The 21,213-nt window shown below is 37.8% G+C and overlaps 2 protein-coding genes across 5 annotated transcripts in view; one reads left to right on the top strand and one right to left on the bottom strand.

The window, feature by feature from the left end:
* The window catches only part of Trc (Serine/threonine-protein kinase tricornered), a 130,170-nt gene that overhangs the window by 6,529 nt on the left and 102,428 nt on the right, over window positions 1-21,213 (top strand). The window contains exon 2 of the mRNA XM_071709245.1: window positions 1,769-1,896. Within this exon, the coding sequence (XP_071565346.1) occupies window positions 1,769-1,896 (128 nt within the window). The remainder of the gene's footprint in view (window positions 1-1,768; window positions 1,897-21,213) is intronic.
* Window positions 1-21,213, bottom strand: part of Taf11 (TATA-box binding protein associated factor 11) — a 75,605-nt gene that overhangs the window by 12,005 nt on the left and 42,387 nt on the right. Inside the window, exon 1 of one of the 4 annotated variants that reach the window (XM_071709253.1) lies at window positions 1,754-1,895. The exons of the other annotated variants lie outside the window; for them this stretch is intronic. The gene's annotated coding sequence lies outside the window, so the exon portion shown is untranslated. Of the gene's footprint in view, window positions 1-1,753; window positions 1,896-21,213 lie in introns of those variants that run through there. 4 annotated transcript variants of the gene reach the window in all.

The following is a 21,213-nucleotide window of genomic DNA, read 5'->3' as shown; positions in this document are numbered from 1 at the left end:
AAATTATTTTATCACTTTTAGAGGTTTATCCAAGAGAGAAGTAAAATTATATGATTTTATTAAATCAAGCACTACAGTTTTAATAAATTCGCATTTCCCCGCATCAAGTGACCAATAATTATACAAATCACATGATTTTGTTTCGCGTATAGGGCTTCGTATATGCATACATCCCGAAAAAGTGAGTAACCGTCCCCGTTGCACTGCACATCGCCGATTAATCGATAGCTCATATATCTCATCCGAAAAGCCAATGCGCGTTGCACACATTCTCCGACGTGCAGTCCGCATCCGCATCCGCGTGCGCTGTGCAAGCAGGCAGCAATTGGCGTCGGAGGTCAACATACCGTTATAGCCGCGCATCGTCGTCGCCGTCGTCTCTATTTCGCGGACTGGACCGCACTCGGATGACGGCGTCACCGATGTACGCATGACACGCTGCGTGCACTAATCCACACTGTGCACTGTAGACGCACCGGCCGGCGCGCGTAATTGCACGTGCGTAATTACCGCAACAATAAGCGCGTTCGCGCACACGCGTACCTTGCGCATGGAGACAATATGGATAACGAGAAAGAGAGAGAGAGAGAAAGAGAGAGAGAGAGAGAGAAAGAGAGTGAGAGAGTGAGAAAGAGAGTGAGAGAGAAGAGAGGAAGAGGGAAGCGGGGAGGAGATTGGCGGAAGCTGTGATCCGATGAATGCCTCTCTGACCGCTGCAGTGCGCCGGGTTATGCGTAGGTGCATGCAGTGAGATGCAACGATGCTCAACCATCGGCATGAAATCTTCGTATTACGACCGCGGTATTCGATTTCTACTGGTCGCTTGTTGTTTTACGGGCACGGTAGTATTATATAAACATACACTTCTCTCTTTCTCCCTCTTTGGTGCACTTTAAGGTTTACCATAGCAACAAGCCTGCTTCAACTTCTAATTTCACGATGTTCTTCCATTTTTTTTATCATTTACATATATTTGTATCTCCGCTTTTACATTAGTTTTTCGATGAATATAAGAGGGTTTTATTTGGTTAAAAAAAAACGGTTTTACTCTTTTATAGTACTTTTATAGAAATATCACTGAAAATTTTGTCTTGACTCTTGTGCTTAATTAGCGTTTTCGCTAATAAGCTAAAAATAACGATTTATTTACAATAACAAAAACGTTAGTAAAGCTGTACGATAACACAAAAACATCCCTCGTATTTATTCTCGTTAAAGAAAACAAAGCAGAACAAATAAAATACGAATGTGCTTCAAATAACATCCGAGGCATCGCAATGCAGTACACAATGATTATGCGCAAATGAGAGCTATAAATCGGTGAAGAAACAGTTATCCAGTTTGCCTTTTAGACAAATATAAATCTATAGTTAAACTGTTAAAACAATTAAACACTATAAATTATTTTTATAATACCGTAAGATATTGTTGTATTATCGTAAAATATTATCGCATACACTCTTGCTCTGAGAAAAAAACCTCCGATGTCTATATCTTTTTATTTTTTGATTAATACGATTTCTGAGCTAGACATTACACGAAATAATTTGCATTTAAAATAAACGACATTTTGGTATTGATTATATTCAATGTCTATTTAAAGAATTTTTTTGCAGAAGCAAAACCGCGAAATAAGAGTAGCGGTCGATTTTTATATAGTGCATAATGTAACTCTCTTGATAAAAATTGTTTCATTGTCCAGAACTCCAGATATAAGATCGAAGTGTTATAATATAATATAATAGTCTCATACCTTATTAATGTGCAGGTGTGAAGAGGCGACTGAAGTGGAGACGCATCATCAGCAAACGGCTACGACGATGGGCGTCGCTGAGGACGAGACACCGTCTTCCCTGACTTCGTCGCATCCGAATACCAACAACCCCAATCAGGAAGGTGAGTCTGCACATCTATACGTTTAGCGTTTACCGTAACCAAAACACTCTAATCGAGAGTCATAGAAACGAGTGCGTCATTCAGGTATCACGCCGACATCTTTAAATTCTCACGTTCGCGGACATCGCGTAGATGTATCGTGTCGTTATATCTTCCGGCGTTAATGGGAAACTTGTCGAAGCGACCTAAACACGTGTCATTAAAATTTTCATAAAAATTTATTATCTCAATAACGTTGAGATAACATACGCGGTGCAATCATTTTTTACTTACATAATTTAGATAAAATCGAGTTTTTGGCTGTCAAATTAAGTCTAGACTATTAATAAGTACTGAAATATTATACTTTTATACACGGAAAAAACGGTTGAGGTTTATTTTCTAAGCATTAATTTTTCTTTGAATAAAATATGCCTTTGTAACAATTATAATGTACCCTAATGTTTTTGCGTTGCAAGGATAAAAGTACATCGCAATATGTATATATAGGATAAAATCCGCGGGCAATGTCCTGCATCAAAAAACTGATGGGATAAGGGACAAAACACACGCTCTCGAGAACAGCTGGAGAGCAGCAACGTGACTTTCATTCTTTGCGCTTATTCTTATGCAGCACGCGAGCGCTGCACTTAAGTGCATACTGGCGCAAATCAGCCAATTCCGACACGAGATTTTTTGTTTTTTTCGCATCGTTTCAAACGTCGCGCCGTACCGAAACTCACCGATGTGAAGTTAGCGCCCAACTTTAAAAAATTAAAAAAAGGGACCGGAAGTACAGGCTTTTCAAAAACGTCCAAGTAATTTTATCAATTTTAGAGATAACGAAAAACGGCCGAAACTCACCGTTGGGATAATAATTCGTCCTTAATCCCGCCTGTACGATCCGTCGCTAGACGTGAGTTCCGAGGAGCCACGTCCGATGGAGCAAACAGTGCTAAACCAAGTGCTGTAATCACGCGTGCTCTCTCTCCGCGTGGCGTAACGTAACGTAACCATAATCCACACGGTCTCACTCTGAGCCGTCGCAACACGATTTTAATTTGAATAAAATTGATTAAGTTTTATAAACACAAAAAAAGATCAATTATTTTACCGATCTTTTTGATCTTTAATTACTGCTAAATTCCCACATTGTTTAGAGTTAGTATACTTTCCATCTGGCTTCGTTTCTACACGAAAAGAATTCGCTCATTAATCGCTTTAATCGTCCCGTCGCGGAAGTTCGTAGCGCGACACGATGAAATCGCCGTCCACTTCTTCTCGACGGTGACCGTCGCGAAACGGTGTCTTACTTTGCCTTTCATTCCGTATTAGATTGCGATCGCGGAAGGGTAACGAGATAGACAGAGTGCCTTACCATATTCTTTTTTTCTTCCGCGTAGCACGTTTGAAACGTGTTTGGAATCATCGGATTTGGCTTTGCCTTGAAAAATGTGTTTCTCCTGTAAGAGACTTTATACGAAAAGGAAACGTGGGGAGGTCAACAATTCTGAATAAACGCGAACTTTTTAACGCTTCTCTCGTTTCTGCAAAGAACATCTTTTTTTAAATATACATTTGATACGAATTTTTCATACAAAAAGTGTAAAACACTCGAAAATATATTCAGAGAATTCACAAGTTATTCACAAGTTAGTTTAGCTAAAAATGTTAGTGGATTGATGTAATTAATGCTTTATTTACGAGGATGATACTTAGGTACGTTGTCAATAGAAGGGTGTGTGAGTTGTGTGCCGTCAGGTTAACTTGTTCAGAAGGTAGGAGCCGCGATGTTAGTTTGAGGGTTTTTCCTAATTTCGTTCCCCTTCATGTTCCTAAATAGCTTGAAAGGCTAAATGGCTCATCTTAAAAAAATATAATGATAAGGTTATTAATGTTTTTTTTCAAGTAAAGTTATATTTTTTCCGAGTTTTGCTAAATTCATGTTTTTAATTTTTTATAAGTATAAAATTTTGTATTAATCCACTACAATTGACTAATTATGTTCACTTTTGAATGACTTTTAGTAAATAATATGAATAAAGTTAAAAATTAAAAAAACAAATCGTAATTACCTCATTTTTTTCGGAATTTAGTATAGAAACGAAATTGGGAACACTTTTTTTGGTTTCGCCAAAAGTAGATACTTTTGAAATTAATTTTTTTTGGTACTAACAATTGATTATACAGGCGATTTGGTTTCTAGGTAAAGGGATATTTAATGAAGGTAATATCAATTTTTTGAGCTCTTACATTATTTAATACGGTCTCCAGGTACGAAAAAGTGACTAGGGGACGAAAGGGCCCTCTACCTTATTAGAAAAGATTAATCTACAGAATATCGAATAGTTTCAAGATATCTCGAATAACATCAAAATATTTGTATATATTATTTTCTGATATCAATCCACATCGCTAGTATTTATTTTTTCTGGGAGTTTCCTCGATTTTTCCTTCGAAATTTCCTTTGTTATAAATTATTGTTGATATTTCCCTATCGATTAGCGTATAATTAATGACATGCTGATTTAGCGGAAGCATCGGTCGTTAAAATTGAATTATTAACTCGTGAATACGAATAGTTAGAAGCATCGTTGCACTTCCGAGAATTGAGAGTGGCATTGGTTTGCATCGCGGCACAACTGAACACACGCGGCTCAGGCTCGAGTACTTGGTTCAATGGACCCGCGCTGCATAATTCGCGACTTGCAAAATTACGCGTTTCTGAGAATACACGCTGCATGTACGACGTGACTCGATAAAGACATGTTTAAAGCACGGCTCGCCATGCACGCCGTACAGAAGGGGCATTGCTAAAAGCCGCATTGGGAGGAAAGGGAGGAACCCGAGAAGGGAGAGCCATTTTCTTCGTTGAATAATTAAGACAGTTTAGAGAAAGCGAGGCGCGCCTCTACTATCCCTCTCGTCGCTCGTTCGCTGTTCATAACCGTATCGAGATTAGTCGCGTGCTCAGTGCCGCATTTCATCGCGAATTACTCGCGTTGGCAAGACGAGAAAATTGAATCTAAAGAAATGATGTATGGTCGAATCTTCGTTACGGGTAAATTAATGTCGGATTACTGAATAGCAACAAAAAAATATATGTGGTAAGGAAAAGATGAAGAAAGATATAATCCGGAAATAAAATATAATACGGCGTGTTTTATGTCTAAATTTGCAAACGCGCTATTAATGGCACTAATGGTTTAATAAATCTCTGATCGCATATAAAAGCTTTTATCTTGCGCCTCTTGGACGTTTTTTTGAAAAGCCTGCACTTCCGGTCCCTTTGAGGTACAAACGATTTGAACGGAAATACAAACGGGTACCAAACAATGCTCTTTTGAATGGCGTTGGCCGTTTTTTTCATTATATCTAAAATTGACGAACCTTACAGCGACGCGAATTCTCGAAATATTCGCCCGCGGTAGGAAAAATCCTCGACGGAGGATATTATCCTGAGGCTCCGTGTGGACATGCACGGCCGAGCACGGTGGCATTGCACGCATGACGTTACATCGCAGTTAGATAAATCCTATTGAAACTTGACGTGGCCGTCGGACAGGACGTTGCGGCGTTGCGTTGCAACGACCGTATATGACTGCCGTATGTGGATACGCAACGAGACTGCAGGCAGCCGACGGTAGATTCAAATTAATTACGGCAATGACATCGTGCCGCCGTGCAACATAAGGGAACAAAGATTACGCAAGGCCGGAACTTCAATAACGCATGATACGAGCGCAAAAAAATCTTTATTGAGAAAATGCTTCGTGCCTGTTTCTACAACAGAAAACTGTTAAAATCGATTTAGACGAAAAAATTTTAATCGTTTAAAGTGCTAAATTGAAAAATTCTGCAAGATTTTTATAGAAGCGTATATGCATTATGGTGTGCGTAACAATTAAGTTAGCATGGACTACTTTGGATCAATCTGAATTCAGCTTGAACCAGCTTGGACCAGTTTAGACCACTCTGAACTCAATTGCTATATTGTCGATTTAATTATTAAAACATTCTACAAATAGCGATCGTGATGAATATAATAGTGATTCAAATTCAAATATAAACGGGAATTTGTTTCTACGCACATATTATATATACAACACCGGAATGTTTTTCACATACTACTTTTCAATATAAGTATTATACATAATCTGTTTTTTATAAAATTAAATTAGTTTTAGGGCACGAATTAAAATAAAACTGATCTCACATAAAAAAAATTAAAAAGACATTTAAAAATAATAATATATATATAATATTTTCTGATTTTTTTCTCAAACTGATTCAATTTTTTTGGTAAAATAGCAATGCTATATTAGCGAGATATAATGGAAATACCACACATCATAAAAGTATTACAGAGTTTATCTCACCGTTCAACCTGTTTTAACTAATATTTTATTTAATATTTTTATTGACCCAATATGTCGATAGTAGATATCGAATCATTCTATGCCAACCGACGCTCATACTTTCGTTATCTTGACAGTTGAATTCATTGCGTGCCATATGGCAATGACACTTTACGCATCGCGAACTTCAAACAACGTTAAAGCACGTTGGTGGGAGAAGAGAGAAAAGATAAACAAATTAATCTTATCACTGTTTGGCGTTGAACATGACTCAGTCAAATCGATTGCTATTGATTTTTCTATCAGTATAATACAGCGGTTCAATATGTGTTGGCTATTAATCATGCAGAGATTATAGAAATATGATATTTTTCATTTTATCATTCGTGAGAGAGAAATATTTTTTTTGTCCCTTAATATAATTAAAAGCTTAAGTATCTAACTATATAAAATGAGAAAGTACATATATCTTTATAATATTTTGAAAGAATATTTTTATCGACATTTATAATATTATTAACACACCAATTCTTATAAAGTTGTATTGTCAAATTCAGTTAAAAGGGTTTTATTCTACAGGGCTGCATATTTAAGACGATCGTTTCTATGTTTATTACAATCCCAAAAATCTCGAAGATTCTCACAATTGTTCATAGCAAGATGATTTTTATACCGGAAAACTCGTTACCAAGTCAGGTTGCAGGTTGATCATTAAACTTGCCCCAAAGAGATGGATGGTCCATCACGATGCATCGATCCAATCTTTGGTTCTGGTTTGATTTTATCATTTATATACGTTAGTCGTCCTTCATTTTCAAGACCGTTAGTTGAGGATATACCTATGCGATCCCGGCAGCAGATGATTTGTGATGGAGATTATTGAAACACATATCTATTGCACTTCAAAATGTTGAGTCGTTTGTTTATGCATGAGTTGCCGTAAAAAACTACTTTTTGCATGGAAAGGATCTACTTTTTATATTCACTAAGTTTTATATTACTTTAATAATTTTTAGCAATCTTTTTCATCTCAATCTTTTCATATCGATGCCAATATCATTAAAACTTCGAACATATTGCACGGTCATCACAGAAATCTTTCAAGTAGATTTTTCTTTTTAAGTTTATCGAAATTGATGAAAGAAAGTTTAATCTAACTTTGTTAGAAGCTTAATATATAAAGCTTGTGTAAATCTTGTAATTTTCACAAATTTTGACTCTACGATTATCTGCAAGCCTGAGTCGAATACGAGTGTACAGAATCAGAGCGAGCCACTTAATTCCGATTCGTATAAGGATTAGGATTAATCTTGCTCCCGATGCAACGTGAACGATATTAAAATACATTCCACCTAAATGAACATACAGTTATCATGCGTAACATCAAAGAGGACGTTTCCTCAATTAGCCGTAGTCAACGTTCTAAAATCAGAGACGATTGTATGGAAGTTCAAGAGTCGTCCCTCCCTGCCATCTCTCGAGGCACGTGAGCTGTACACGAGGACAGCAACGTGTGCGGACTGCTATTTACTTAGCTCTGCCCCGTGCAACAACGCGTTTCCTTTGTTCCACCTCCGTCTCTCGGCTTCATTATAGTCAATAACTCCTTTCTCGGGCCGAGAGAACGAGGCGACGTTTCTGACCTGGCACTATCATCAACGTGGCATCTCTCTCTTAACGAGTTAACGTAGAGTGCGGGGCGGGGGGAAACAAAAGAATACCAGTGTTGTACGGGACCCCTCCAACTGTACTGGCAATTTACATAGTAACCGAGCCAAATCTAGGTCGAAATATGGAACCGCGAATATCGATGTCTCCGGCCTGTGCCGGTACACGTCTATGTGCGCGTAAATATTCCGCGGATAACGTCGCTTTCTCCTAACACTGTGCAATATCGCTTCCGAAAATCAAAGAATGAAACTATGTTGCACTTCTCAGCTAGAGATCATGATTGATATATGATACTATAGATTCGAAAATTGTATCATTGATGATGCCGCTTGCAAAATCAATAACAAGAAGGAATATTTTTATTAAATTTTAGATTGGATTAAGTAACAATTGCGCATAAATACTACGTAATATGCAATTTTGAACAGGTAATTGTACCACCTTGTTAAAGTGGAATCCTAACAAACATTATCCTTCGTATCTTTTTTTCCCAACGCTTTCTACAACGCGTTATTCTAGGCGCATTTTCTTGTGGGGTGAAGGAAAAGGGAAAAAATGTAAATACGCGAGACAAAGGTATCGGCGACGTTTCGTACACGCGACAGAATGCATTATATAACGACCATTGTTCTCGTGACTTCCGCAGGAAGAACCGACGAACGGTAGGAGGATGCGCGCGCGTGTATAATATTTCCGCGAATATTTTTCTCCACGAGAGAAAACCGCGCGATACACATCAACAAAATAAACTTTATCGAAATTACATCGCTGTATTTTCAGGCCACGTCGCGAAAATCGATGCATTTCCGAAATTCGCTCCTCGAGCGTCCAGTCTACGAACAGAGAACAGACTCCCATCTCGGCTCAACTCGTGTGCTCTCCCATTGTTTGCGATGAAAATTGCATACGCGCATCGTAGTAAAAACATGAATAGTACTTAATCTCGTAATAACAGTCATAGATCATTTTGAAGTTAACATTGTATTATACAGTTCTTACATAATATTACGATGACGACGAATATTAAATTTGACGAGATAGATACGAGGATTATTTAATAACATGAGAGATAAAGAAAATGTATTATAAAACAAAAAATTTGATTGCATGTGACGTGACAGTGAAATGCTCTTTCTGTTTATAATATATTTTAGCATATTATACCTACATCATGCATTCCTTATAAAAAAATATTGAAACGCATGCAATGGCATAAATATCCCCATAAATACAGATATTTGTCCAAATCTCTTGTTCAGTCTGATCTAATTGAAATCGGAGAAGGAAATGAGATAGTTTGTTTACGATTTAAAAAAGAAACTGCCACTGAAGAGATTAACGAAGCGTATTTACTTGACCTGTTCTACGGCGCGTTCGCAGAAAATAATAGCGAGCTTTACGTGCCGCCTCCGTTATTGTATTGTTGTCATTGTTGTCTGTCACGATAAATCCCCATCGTGTTTACGTTATCAGAGTGGAAATCCTGTCTTGGAGCGGGATATTCGCGGGACCGCTAATTTTCGTTGGGCAACTTGGGTGACGATAGAATGCCTTCGAAAATTACGCATCCGCGAGTCTCTCTCTCTCTCTCCAACTAAACCCTTAATCCTCGGTCCGTTAATCCTTTTCTCATCAGGCAGGTGTACTAAATTTCTCGTACTAAATTAACTGCTCATGCTTACGTAAAGAGTCATTCCCGGCAACGGTACTTGTCCCTGCCGCTCGAAAAATCACTCGTCCTACTCGTGAGATTAACGAGAAACAAGATGCGTATCTCACGTTGCATACATACATTTCGGTATGTTTTTCTTGTGTAGAACGTTAGCATTATATATTTCAAAGCGTGATAAAAACTGGTTTGCGAGAAAAATGTAAATTCGGACATGGCGTGGAATTAAATATCCTTGTTGACTTATGCAGCTAAAGATGCATGCGTTAGGATTTATCAGGCAACTGAAATAACTCTGACTTTCGTGCCAGCAATATATATAAGTATATATATATGTATATCTTTCGCTTTTAATATCGTCATTTAAAATTATCCATAGTTAATATTGTCTGCCATACAAATTCTTATTATTAATTAATTATTATGCCATTATTTAAATTACTATAATAATTTTATAAATTTCTCTTAATATTTCGGCTATATAACTAATATACAAATTTTATAAATTTAAAAAATGGAGATATATATACGTTTTTCACTTTCAAGCACTTGATTGTACACTTTCATATATCATGTATCACATTACTATATCAGGACCACAAAGCAATTGTAAATATAATGATTATATATTATAATATACTGAAGAAGAGAAACGTTTAATTTTCGCGATTAAAGATACTTTTATTTGAAAAGTTGATATAATAGAATATAATTTATGTGAAAAAAATCTTTGTATTATGTAATAAAAGTCTCTAATCAACAATAAAGAGACCTATATACGGTAAGAAAGAAAAGATCTGATGAGAGGATTTTCGTTACATTGCTCCAGGTCACGTTTTGCCTCGTAACACGGTTTAAACGCGATAGTAAGATTTATGATATCGCAAGTTGCTGAGGGCAAATCAGCCGTTTTTCGTTAGACGCGGTATTTTCACCTAGTACGCGATATGTAGAGGAGTACTGCAGTATTTTAGTCGGGTCACGTCCCTTGAACCGTTGCCAAATATGCCCCGCCTTCTCTTGTTCGCCAAGTTTTTCGCGTCCCAGTCACACGGGAGAGTTTACGAAATTCTGCTTGCGGCCCTATCGTATAGGTGTCCTGGATCAAGCGTGAATTCTAATGATCGAACGCGCTCGAAGTTCTTATAAAATCCTGCACCATATGTACACAGCGATATACATAACGGGTGTACTTTTCTCAGTTATGTGATGACACTTTTTTGTTCGAGTCGTACGATTGTTTTTTCCGATATTTGAACGTATTATAGAAATCATTTTTTATCGGTAATTAATTGTTACTACTAATTAACAATTGGAGATTCTAGTATAAAGATAATCTTGATCGGTTTTCCTTAGAATTTGAGAAAAATAATCTTGCAATCACGAAAAATCAATCTAAATTAATAAAACTTAGAACACTTCGTGCAATCAGAGAAATTAATTGGTTTTGTCAAAAGAAAAATAGATTATCTCGAGTTACTTGCATTAAAGATATTGCTATGCAAGAGATAAAAGAGATAAAAGAGTATATCAAACTTTATGATCCTTCTTAATTCATCTCCTTAATCTAGAAATTTTACGAAGATATCAAATATTTGTAAGAGCGCTTCGAATATTCCTCCGGATCAATAGATTGTTTAAATTGAGATCCGACTATAAGAACCGACTATGAATACCGGCCTAAGACTCATGTTTACTGGACATTTTCTTCTTGTTTTGATAAGTACTACCTGCTCTCAAAATATGTGACATTTTTTTTAACATCCTGTATAATTAGCTTCAAATTGGATCAAATATAATGATTCTTCTAATTATTTTACATATTAAAGTAGTAAAGTTATCATAAAATTAATACGATAATTACGAGATATTTCATATTTCATATTTTATTCTTGCATATTTTGACATAAAATATAAAATATCTCGTAAACTATCCATTTTTTGGTAACTGTACCTTAACACTTTTACAGAATAATAAGATGAAGCAATTGGTGTAAAGAAAATACGTTGTTGCTTTGCAAAAAAGACATGTAGTTGCATAGCATATTGGAAATTACATAGTTATCTTATATTCTAATAAATGTAACGCTAAATTTGTATTATGCGTCTTATTAAAAAAGGTGTTAGGTATTTGTGTAATGTAATTAATGGTATATTGCTATTAGGATTCCCTCTAATATGTAATCACCACGAAATTAGGTACATGTTTTCGATCAGCAGTTTACTTGCTCGTTTAGATGATCTGCGCTCAGACCGTACGCACAGGCATTGAAAACATGACATACAAAGAGAAACTGCTTCCGGATAATTATGCCGGTAGATCGTCAGATTTCAATTTTCTCTCTTTGCAAATATTCGCACGTTACTTTCTTTCCTGCAACGTCCATGTACAATCGTTAATCCTCCCTCGCTCCCTAACGGAATCAAGATCGACGGCTTTCAGAAAATTCGATAAAGTCTGCACATTTCTTTTAACAACATTATCTATCTCTCATAAAATATTGTATCCTCGAAAAAAACTGAATGTACACACTGAAAACTTAATTTATTCCCTCCAAATAATTATCTTTTTCTCAAGTTTTTTCGCAAATATATATTCGTAATTTTTTAAATTTATATATCTTTTTAGATAAGAGATAAAGCGAAGATATGGTCACTAGAATCCTTTTTTTTCAGCATAAAAAAATGTTTTGCTCGAAGCTTTGAAAAATAATCAATTCTAGCTCTTTTATTATAAAAAAAAAAAAAAGAAAATGAATACATCATTTAGCCGTTAAAGTAGACGCCAATAAATTCCTGATGTGTGTTAAATTTAACGGGAAAATTGAGAGTATAGATTAAGGTTTGCTATCTAGGTTGTGTCCGATATCGGTTTTATGCATCAATTTCTGTCGCGCTTTCCGAGGTCGACGTTGCGAGTGGAACTTAACGTAACGACGTCGGCGCGCTCGTAAAAGAAACGAGGCGAGACGCGTGGCACGAGTTCTCCTCACGCTTCGAAACACGTCGCGAGGGCAAAACGTGCGCATGGCTCGGCCGTTTAATAAGATATTCAAGACGCCCCGCCATCGGCGTGATGGTGATCATTAACGCGTTTAACACGCGTATATACGCGCGTGCGTGCGTGCACGCTCGTAGCTGTGAACGTGCGCGCTCATGCTCGAGGGATTCATCCGCGTACACGGCGGCCACTGTCCCTTAATGCATTGCATAACCATAACGCACGGAATCATCGCGGAATCGTTGCTTGGCGCCGCCTTTACGCGCGCGCCGGCGTCAATTAGTTTTATCGCTAATTACTCGACATCGTTACGCCGACCGCAGACGATCGGCATCGTGTCGATCGGTATACTATTCGAATAGTAACAGAGAGCCGACTTTTTTTTACGGGAATCAAGGTTAATCACCAATCGAATTAAATAGGTAAAAATTTGGGGGAAATGCTAAGTATATAATTGTAATTTTATTTTAGGCGGCGTGAATAAGCAATAATAAGTAAAAGTGGACTTATATGAATCTTACAGTTGTATAAAGAAGATGCCACCTTCGGTCGGGCTGAATCTTGGTGGCCTAATAATAATATTTCTGTGACATGCTTATAGGTGTAAATTCAATGAGAACACACACATACGTTTTAATAAGTTTATTTCAATGGCGAACGGTCTCGGGAACGACTGTCTCGATCGGCGAATAGGCTGAGACTGGTCTCGGGAGAGTCTCCTCCCGAAAAGCGCGACGACAAAACAAAACCTCGTGCTGATAACTCGAAACGTCGGCAACGGCCGCGATACTCATCCTCGCCGAACGCTTGCTTTTTGAAGAACAGCGTTTCTGTTACCATGCTAGATATATCACATGCTTCAGTGATCGAATTGGTAAATATGCCCATCACGGAGGGAGAGAGAGGTCCAGGTTCAGATCTTACTAAAAAATATCTCACCCATTTGCTTCATCCCTTCATTTAGAACCAAATCTCTCAAGTTGAAATCTAGTAAACCCTTTATCAGATTTGTATGCTGCGTTTTTATTCGAAGATAATATAATTTTTAAAAAGCGATCAAATATAAAGTCATGAAATACGTTTTCTCAGGTGCTTATACACAGTAAAAAATTTTGTGTCAATGGAAGTCCACTCTCAATTTTGTGTTAAAATAACTCATTCATCGTGTTATTTTTGACATTTAGAAATGTTATATCGACATTTATAACATTTCTAAATGTCAAAAATAACACGATGAATGAGTTATTTTAACACAAAATTGAGAGTGGACTTCCATTGACACAAAATTTTTTACTGTGTACGCGACATATCGCGAAACAGTTAATATACATTTTGAACGGATTTGTTCAATCATTTGAACGGTTTTTAAAATAAATTTATTGCATTAAATTGAGGTCAAAATTTTCTTCAAAAGAAATATGTAAATTGTTCGAAATGGTGTCTTGCATTGCCCATTTATTTTTGCTGTGAAGAATTGCTTTTTCTTCAAGAATCTCGATACTTGACCAGCAGCTACGTATCGAGATCTCATGTAACGACGTTCTAGTCCTGGCGACGGTAATTGCGCGGAGAGTTCAGACGGGCGTCTTATTAAATGAAATCATTAATTAGCCGTACGGATTGTTAACCTACTTCTCGGGGCTTGCCGCCTTGAGATCGCTGTCGTTACTCTCAGTACGTTATTCCTATCCCGAGCCGAGCCGAGGGGCCTTATGGCCCCTATCTCAATCCTCATAACTTCTTGGCGCGTATCCACGATTCCGTTATTATTCTCTACTCTGTTTGCCGACCAATTTTCAAAATTACCGCCCGATACCCACTTTCAAGACGATCCGGAAATGAATCTTCGAACCGCTATACTTTTCCCATTAGGTTTTTATTGTCGATTCTTCAATATCACGATTGAAGTCTTTGCGAGTTTATTTCTCGATTATGTGCCCTGATTTCTACGACCTAACAATCTGGAATCTATATTGCTCTTATTATTTAACAACTGGAAATATTATTGAGAAGGAGAAAAAAGAAGAAAAATAATAAATTTTATATTCCATGTTCCAGAAAATACAGAAAAATTATGTGATGTAAAAGTAACATTTAGAAATAATTAAAGTTAAAGACCTTAGTGAATCTTATCTGAAGATTATTTTAAACACTCGAGTTTATGTAAATGTAGCAGCTATTTAAATATACAAAAGCTTATTTGAAGCGTTCTATTATGCTGTAGTACGATAATCGAGTAACCAATACGTTGTTTTGTCGTGCGATAAGTGCTGGAGATATATTTTTTTACGAGCCATCACGATGTATGATGAGAGTTGCTCTCGTGCTCTTGCGTCACTCGCTCGATCTCGACGCATAAATGATGATGCCATTCACCTTCGAATGGCCGAACTCGCCGCATAAATTGCATTCAATAACCACGACCGTAAACATTTGCGTTATGCCTTTGACGGAGATGTGATGTGACTACGCCGAAACGGTAGATACTTTGAGGTCCCTTTGAATATATAATCTATCATCGGAAATAGATATCGCAGTGTTATGTCTTCTCAGTGTCGCGCGCGTCGTTGTCATTCGTAGAAACCGAGAACTTAATTTACTTAGCCGGACTAATAGAGAACTTACAATTAGTGGTTATAAGATCGCGAAATTTATCGATGGGATAAAATCATAGCACTATTGCTAATTTATGTTATTTAGCCGCGTTAATAGATGAAGATAAGCTCGCGAAGTTGCGCATGGAACATCGGATCAGTGTAAGAAAACACTTTAACTATTATTGCCATGCCTATTGCATACTGACTTTGTTTACTCGGAGTAAAGTCGAGAAGTCTCGTTCTTTTTTTTACTTGCTCGCAGCTCGGCTCATAAAGTTTCTACAGCGAAACGCGGTTTTTTATTCATGCTAAATTGAAGTACGGTCACGCTTTAATATCATTCGTCATTCTTAGCAGTCGCTAAACTTCTTTTGCTTGCAATGAGCCAATAGTAGATTTCAGGGATAAAGTCTAAGTTTCCAAGTTTCTACGGAAAAACAAACTTTCCGATTCTCTCCGTAATATTTCAATGCTATCATCATTTGACAATACCTAAATTTATTTTGTTCACGTGAATTATAATACAGATCATTATAATGTTATTTTCTATAACAAACTGAATCTTAATCTTATTAATTTTATTGATGAATTTTAATTAATCATATTTATCCTATCGTATTATCATATTATCATATAACGCACATATACTGTTTTTCTAAAACGTGTTTACAAACTGACGGCGCAAGATCGATTAATTAACATATATTGCACAGTATTACTATATGTTATATATGTACTGAACTTGCAACATAATCGTATCTGCGCGTGTTTTTAGTACTATCGCGAAATCTCGTGCCTGATAATATGTCAACAGAGTGTAGCGCATATCTTCAATTTTATCGTAAACTTTACTGTAACTGAACTGAGGCATTCACGAAATGCTAGTTTAGTAGTTATTTTCACTGTTCTAAACACGTATACATATATACAATACGCATATTGTACATGTGTGCAACGTACCTGGCCTTGGTAACAGCGCGTTTTACGTAATCGGCAGTTAATTTCATTTTCCATTTGAAAGTCGTTAAACTCGCGTTTTTCTTTTCAAACACACTCGCTTGCCACTCGCACAATTCACGTAGTCAACGGCAAGCAATTCGCGCGTGTACAATGCGCATTATTAACACATTGTGTTCGCACGCATCGTGTGGACACATCCTTTCGCCGGTCGAGACAACCAGCAGCAGCATGAGCCACATCCTGTTCCGATTGGCGTGTATGCACACTGTCTCTGTTATCTCGTGTATGCCCAGAAAGAAATTCGTGTCTCGTGGATAAGACCTTCTCGGAAAGCGCACGAGAGCGGAGCAGAGCAGAGCGACGCGAGCACGAGCCTTGGATTCTCATTCCTTATATTCACCCTCTGGCCTTTTTAACATGCATGTTTTAATATGCGTGTTTTATTTATGTGTATGTATATATGTATATAATACAAGCCCGGGCTTAACAACACCGCGGAAAAATATCGGTTTTTTATCGCGGGGACTTTTATGTGATATAATAATTCGATGGCCTGCCGCGAACGTAGGCGAGGCCACGCGTGGTAATTCGCTCGAATAATTCGCGAACGTAAAGCGGGGTGGCTTGCAGAAAGTAAGTAGCTGTTTTACGATTCGCCGAATAAAAAGGTTTACGCATTTTAGAAAGAGAGACATATCATGCATTACGAGTATACAACGATTTTACGATTGAAAGGCGAAAAACGAATGTATTTAAACTATTATTAGATTTTATGGTGCGAGAAATAAGCGTAAGACATGTAAGTATCCATGGCATTAGCAGAGGAATAAGCACATAATGGATAGAGGTAAATAATGATTTCGTGATATGAAACGATAAAAAAGTTTAATGTATATCTTGACGAACGTAATCAAAATTTTTTAATGTTCTAATATTTAAAAAGGGATTAAAATTAAAGTAGTTAAGAAATATAGAGATATTAAAAAATATTGTAGAAAATTAAAATTAAATATCAAGGAAAAAAAAATAGAAATGGTATATATATTCTCGAATACTTACAGGAATCTAACTAAAAGTACTATTGCTTTTCAAAAGCACAGTTGCAAATGATTTACTTATAGATAATCAACTAAATTTATATTAATATTTAACATTAGATAGGAGCGCATTATGGTAATATTATAGTAATATATACCTAGTTGAGCAGTTACGGTATCCTTCAGCATTTTAACGGTTAGATTATGCCAATGACATTAATTTTATATGAAACAAAATTTGCATTCTGCAAGTTGCTCGAATATTCTCCTCAACTAACATCTGCTGGCATCTCTTTCTGATTCGATCGTATTTGGCAAAAGATATCTAATATCTGTTATACTCTTCAACTCTTTTAAGGTCCATAATTAGATTTTCGTGTTCAAGTGTTTCTAATTAAAATTCTATCGAAATCCACTTAAAATTTTAAACGAAAAGAAAAATTTTATTCTGCTTCCCCAAAACTAAATTTATTGAGAATTCTCTTTCTCTTTTTCTCTGAAACTTTAGACTCTAAATTTATGACTCCAGAATTAGCCTGGCGCCTTGATTTTTTTTTACTAAGAATATATTTGCATTGCTTTCAGGGTCTCGTATATATATGTATTTAAAATATCATCCGGTGGTTTCGCTTTCGGGATATCTCGCTTATCACGGAGATGTAACGCGTTTGTTTTATGCTCACACTTCAACTTGAGATAACGCGTCGTATAAACCGAGGTCATTGTCTACACGTGGTGCGGAAGAGTCGCTCTGCTGTTATAAATCTCCGACTTCGTTTACCCAGACGCGGCGGATGCCGCGCGAAAAAAAAATACCGGGTGCATCGTCCCCGTTGCGACCTCTTGGCATAATTCGCCGGTACAACGAAGGTTTTCATCGGTTTTCCAGCAGCTCTGATGTCACGACGGTTTCCGATGCATCGGAAATCGATCGCAAATAATTAAGCCTTGACAGCCGCTTCGGTCGATTTCTGTTTCCTAACGACTAACCCATCAGGATGCCGATAATAGGTGAAGATAGGTCGGTGACGGTGCCCTCGAGACCGTTCTGATTACACCATTACCTACTTGCGCTATTACTAATCGTCTGGTTGGCACATGTATGTGTGCGTATGCGTGAATACATGCACGCGTAATCGGTTTATCATAATTAACATCTCATGGAAGCCGAGCGAACGAACGGAAAATTTCCGATGGTTAATGGCTGTGAAATTCGTTCTAATCATCGCAATTTGGGAAATTGTGCGTTCCTGGTATCGAACTTTCAGCAAGCTTCGGCTGCACTGTATATATCTTTTAATTTGTTATAATGTTTTTTACTTTTTCGATAGGTTTATGATTCGTTCAATTTCTTACTTAGCGATTTTCGAGCTGGAGAAATCTTTCGGAAGATCACTCACTCTCTCCTTGCAGGATTTAAAAATAAGAATATAATTAAGAACGAATTTAAATCTTCCAAGATTTCAAAATTTATTCTTACAAGAAATTTTAGTTCGTTAGACTGTTTGGGTCATATTTGACTACGATTAAATTTATTATAACTCTAATTTATATTAATTAGATGACGCATATTTTATTATAATGATATCGATTATAATGACATTCTAATTATTATAAAATTGATAATTTTAAGGAAATTATTTCGCCGTCGTCTGTCTCTATTAATCTATTCATTATTATTATTATATTCAAATATTTGAATTTAGGTTGTTAGGTAGTTAGGAGTTGAATTATGGATTGCATATGAATTACCAAAAGTCAAATGGTCAAGATTAACACAATAAATACTTAATTTTTACGCATCAGTTTATAAAACTGAAAACTTGAATGATTCCTTTATACAATATATTGTTTAATGCTATTCTGTTATCCAGTAAAAAAATTACACAAATAATAATCATTTTCTTAGAAATCTGGTTTCAACTGAACTGAAACTAAAATATACATGTGATCTATAAAGAAATACTTTTTAACATTTTAACATATATAAAAATTGGCTTATAATTAAGAAATTCAATTTCTGTAGTTTTAAAAAGAGTTCACGTGTTGATCTGAGAACCTAAATGGCATTTCTCCTCGTTCCACTTCTGATTCCCATGAAACATTCGCTTGTAATGGGACTCTTTGTAACCGTAGTTCGTATGCATTTGCGGTAACGTGAGGTTCAACGTGTCGCTTACGCGTGTGCGTCCGTATCCGAAACCCCCGCAAGCACGTCTTGTCTGCAGAAACGACGGACGTTAAACGCCACCACACGCGGGCGTGAAGTCTCGCTGCGTTCGCGCTCGCGCGCGGACACGCTTTCTGTTTTTACTTCGCCTTTGGAACGGGCTCTGTTACGCCGCTCGGCCGAATAATAATTGCCTCGACTTTCCATTTTCAACGAGAATGCGACGTTCACCCGTTTGTCAATAGTACAGGAAAGAAGAAATTACCAGGGAAGCCCTCGAGAGTTCCTCTCGATTTGCCCTTCCTTATTCTTCTCCTTTTTTATTACGCATTTATGCGCAAGGTACATAAAACGTTTTTACATTAATAGGTTCGTTTATTTAAATATTTTATATTCTCGGCAACTGATTTGTTTAAACTGCAAAATTTTATCTACTTCTGTTGTATCCGTCACCGGAATCTAGCATTCCATCATAATACTCGCCATTTTTCTTCATATTATTATTTCACGTGGATTTAATACGCTTCAACTTTGCAAGCAATTCTGAAAGCTTTGTTCCAGAGCCTACAATAGATTCCTGTTCCATTTTACTCTATTATCTTCCCGCCTATCTCCTGTTCCTCCCTTTCGCGTTCCGCGCGCGTCGTTCTCTGTTTTCCCTCGTACACCAGTTAGCAACCAGCCATACGCCGCCCGAGCGATCACTTATCGATCGTACATGTCGAATCGCTGTTTAAACTTATCAGCGAATCAATTGACCGGTTCTGAGAACGCGGACGTAACCAAGGCGCGTGAACGTCACGCTCCTAGAGCGCCGATAAATTGGAGCCTCGCAGCAAATATCGAGGATACAATAAAGGTCGATAACGCCGGCTCGTTGAATATGAATCGCATTTCGATCTCGGCGAACCGAGGAGAAAACCGTTCGCGCTATCGCGTCGCGTTTCATCCGCGTGAGTCGGTTATTCGCGTGAAGATAAAGGCGAAGAGTCGAGAAGAGTCAACGCGCCGGAACCGAGAGCGTTAGGGGTTCTAACTCGATACGCTTAGAAACGAGAGAAAAGAGATTGTCCAGCTGCTAAATATATTTTCGTCATTCGATTATATCGCGGGCGAGACTCACGGCGCGGTCTCGCGGGGTGCGCGACGGGGCTCGAGGGAGGCTTAGAAACTTTCAAACATGGCGCGACGAGAGACCGCATGATTGCGGCGCGCAGGTAAAACCACCTCGGTGCATCGTGCAAGGTGGGGGGATGCAACCGAGTCGTGCACACGCACATACACACACATACACACACATACACACACACCCACACAAACGTGCATACACGCACACATGTACGCGCGAGAGAGCAGCTCTCTGTCAGTCACGGTGCGCCAGCGTCGGTGGGCCCGATCTCTCGGTCCCTCCTCCTCAGCCCGTCGTGTATTCACGTACACACACGTGCGTGTGCTTGCGTTGCACCGCCTACGCCTCTTTCGCGTCGCACACAATACCACGCGATACCCAATGTGAGGCAGACACACGTCTCAAATAGCGTCGCATCGTCTCGCCAGTCCACCGTCGCGCATCTTTTCCCGTCGGTGGTATACCGGCTGCAAAATTTTGTAAATAAATGAACAAATAGATAAGAGAAGAGATAAGCTGGCGCTCTCATTTTTTTATCTATTATTAACACTTGTATTCCTGCGTTGTTTTTATTTCTCTTGGCGTTTCTTTCGGTTACCACGTTTCCGAAAAAGTTTCTACGAGAGGGGTCGAAAAGGGTCCGTGGGCGACGAACCTGCCGACCTGACGACCCGGCGCGGCGAGTCCAACATACGCGTACGGCATCGTGTAGTGTGGCAGAGGGAAGTATCAAGTATGCTTGCTTG

This window comes from Temnothorax nylanderi, unplaced genomic scaffold (assembly GCF_030848795.1).
Source record: "Temnothorax nylanderi isolate EJ_2023f unplaced genomic scaffold, tnyl_v1.0 TNYL_tig0075_pilon, whole genome shotgun sequence".
Lineage (NCBI taxonomy): Eukaryota > Metazoa > Arthropoda > Insecta > Hymenoptera > Formicidae > Temnothorax > Temnothorax nylanderi.
The sequence above is the reverse complement of the archived record's forward strand: the minus strand, read 5'-3'. Positions and strand labels throughout refer to the sequence as shown.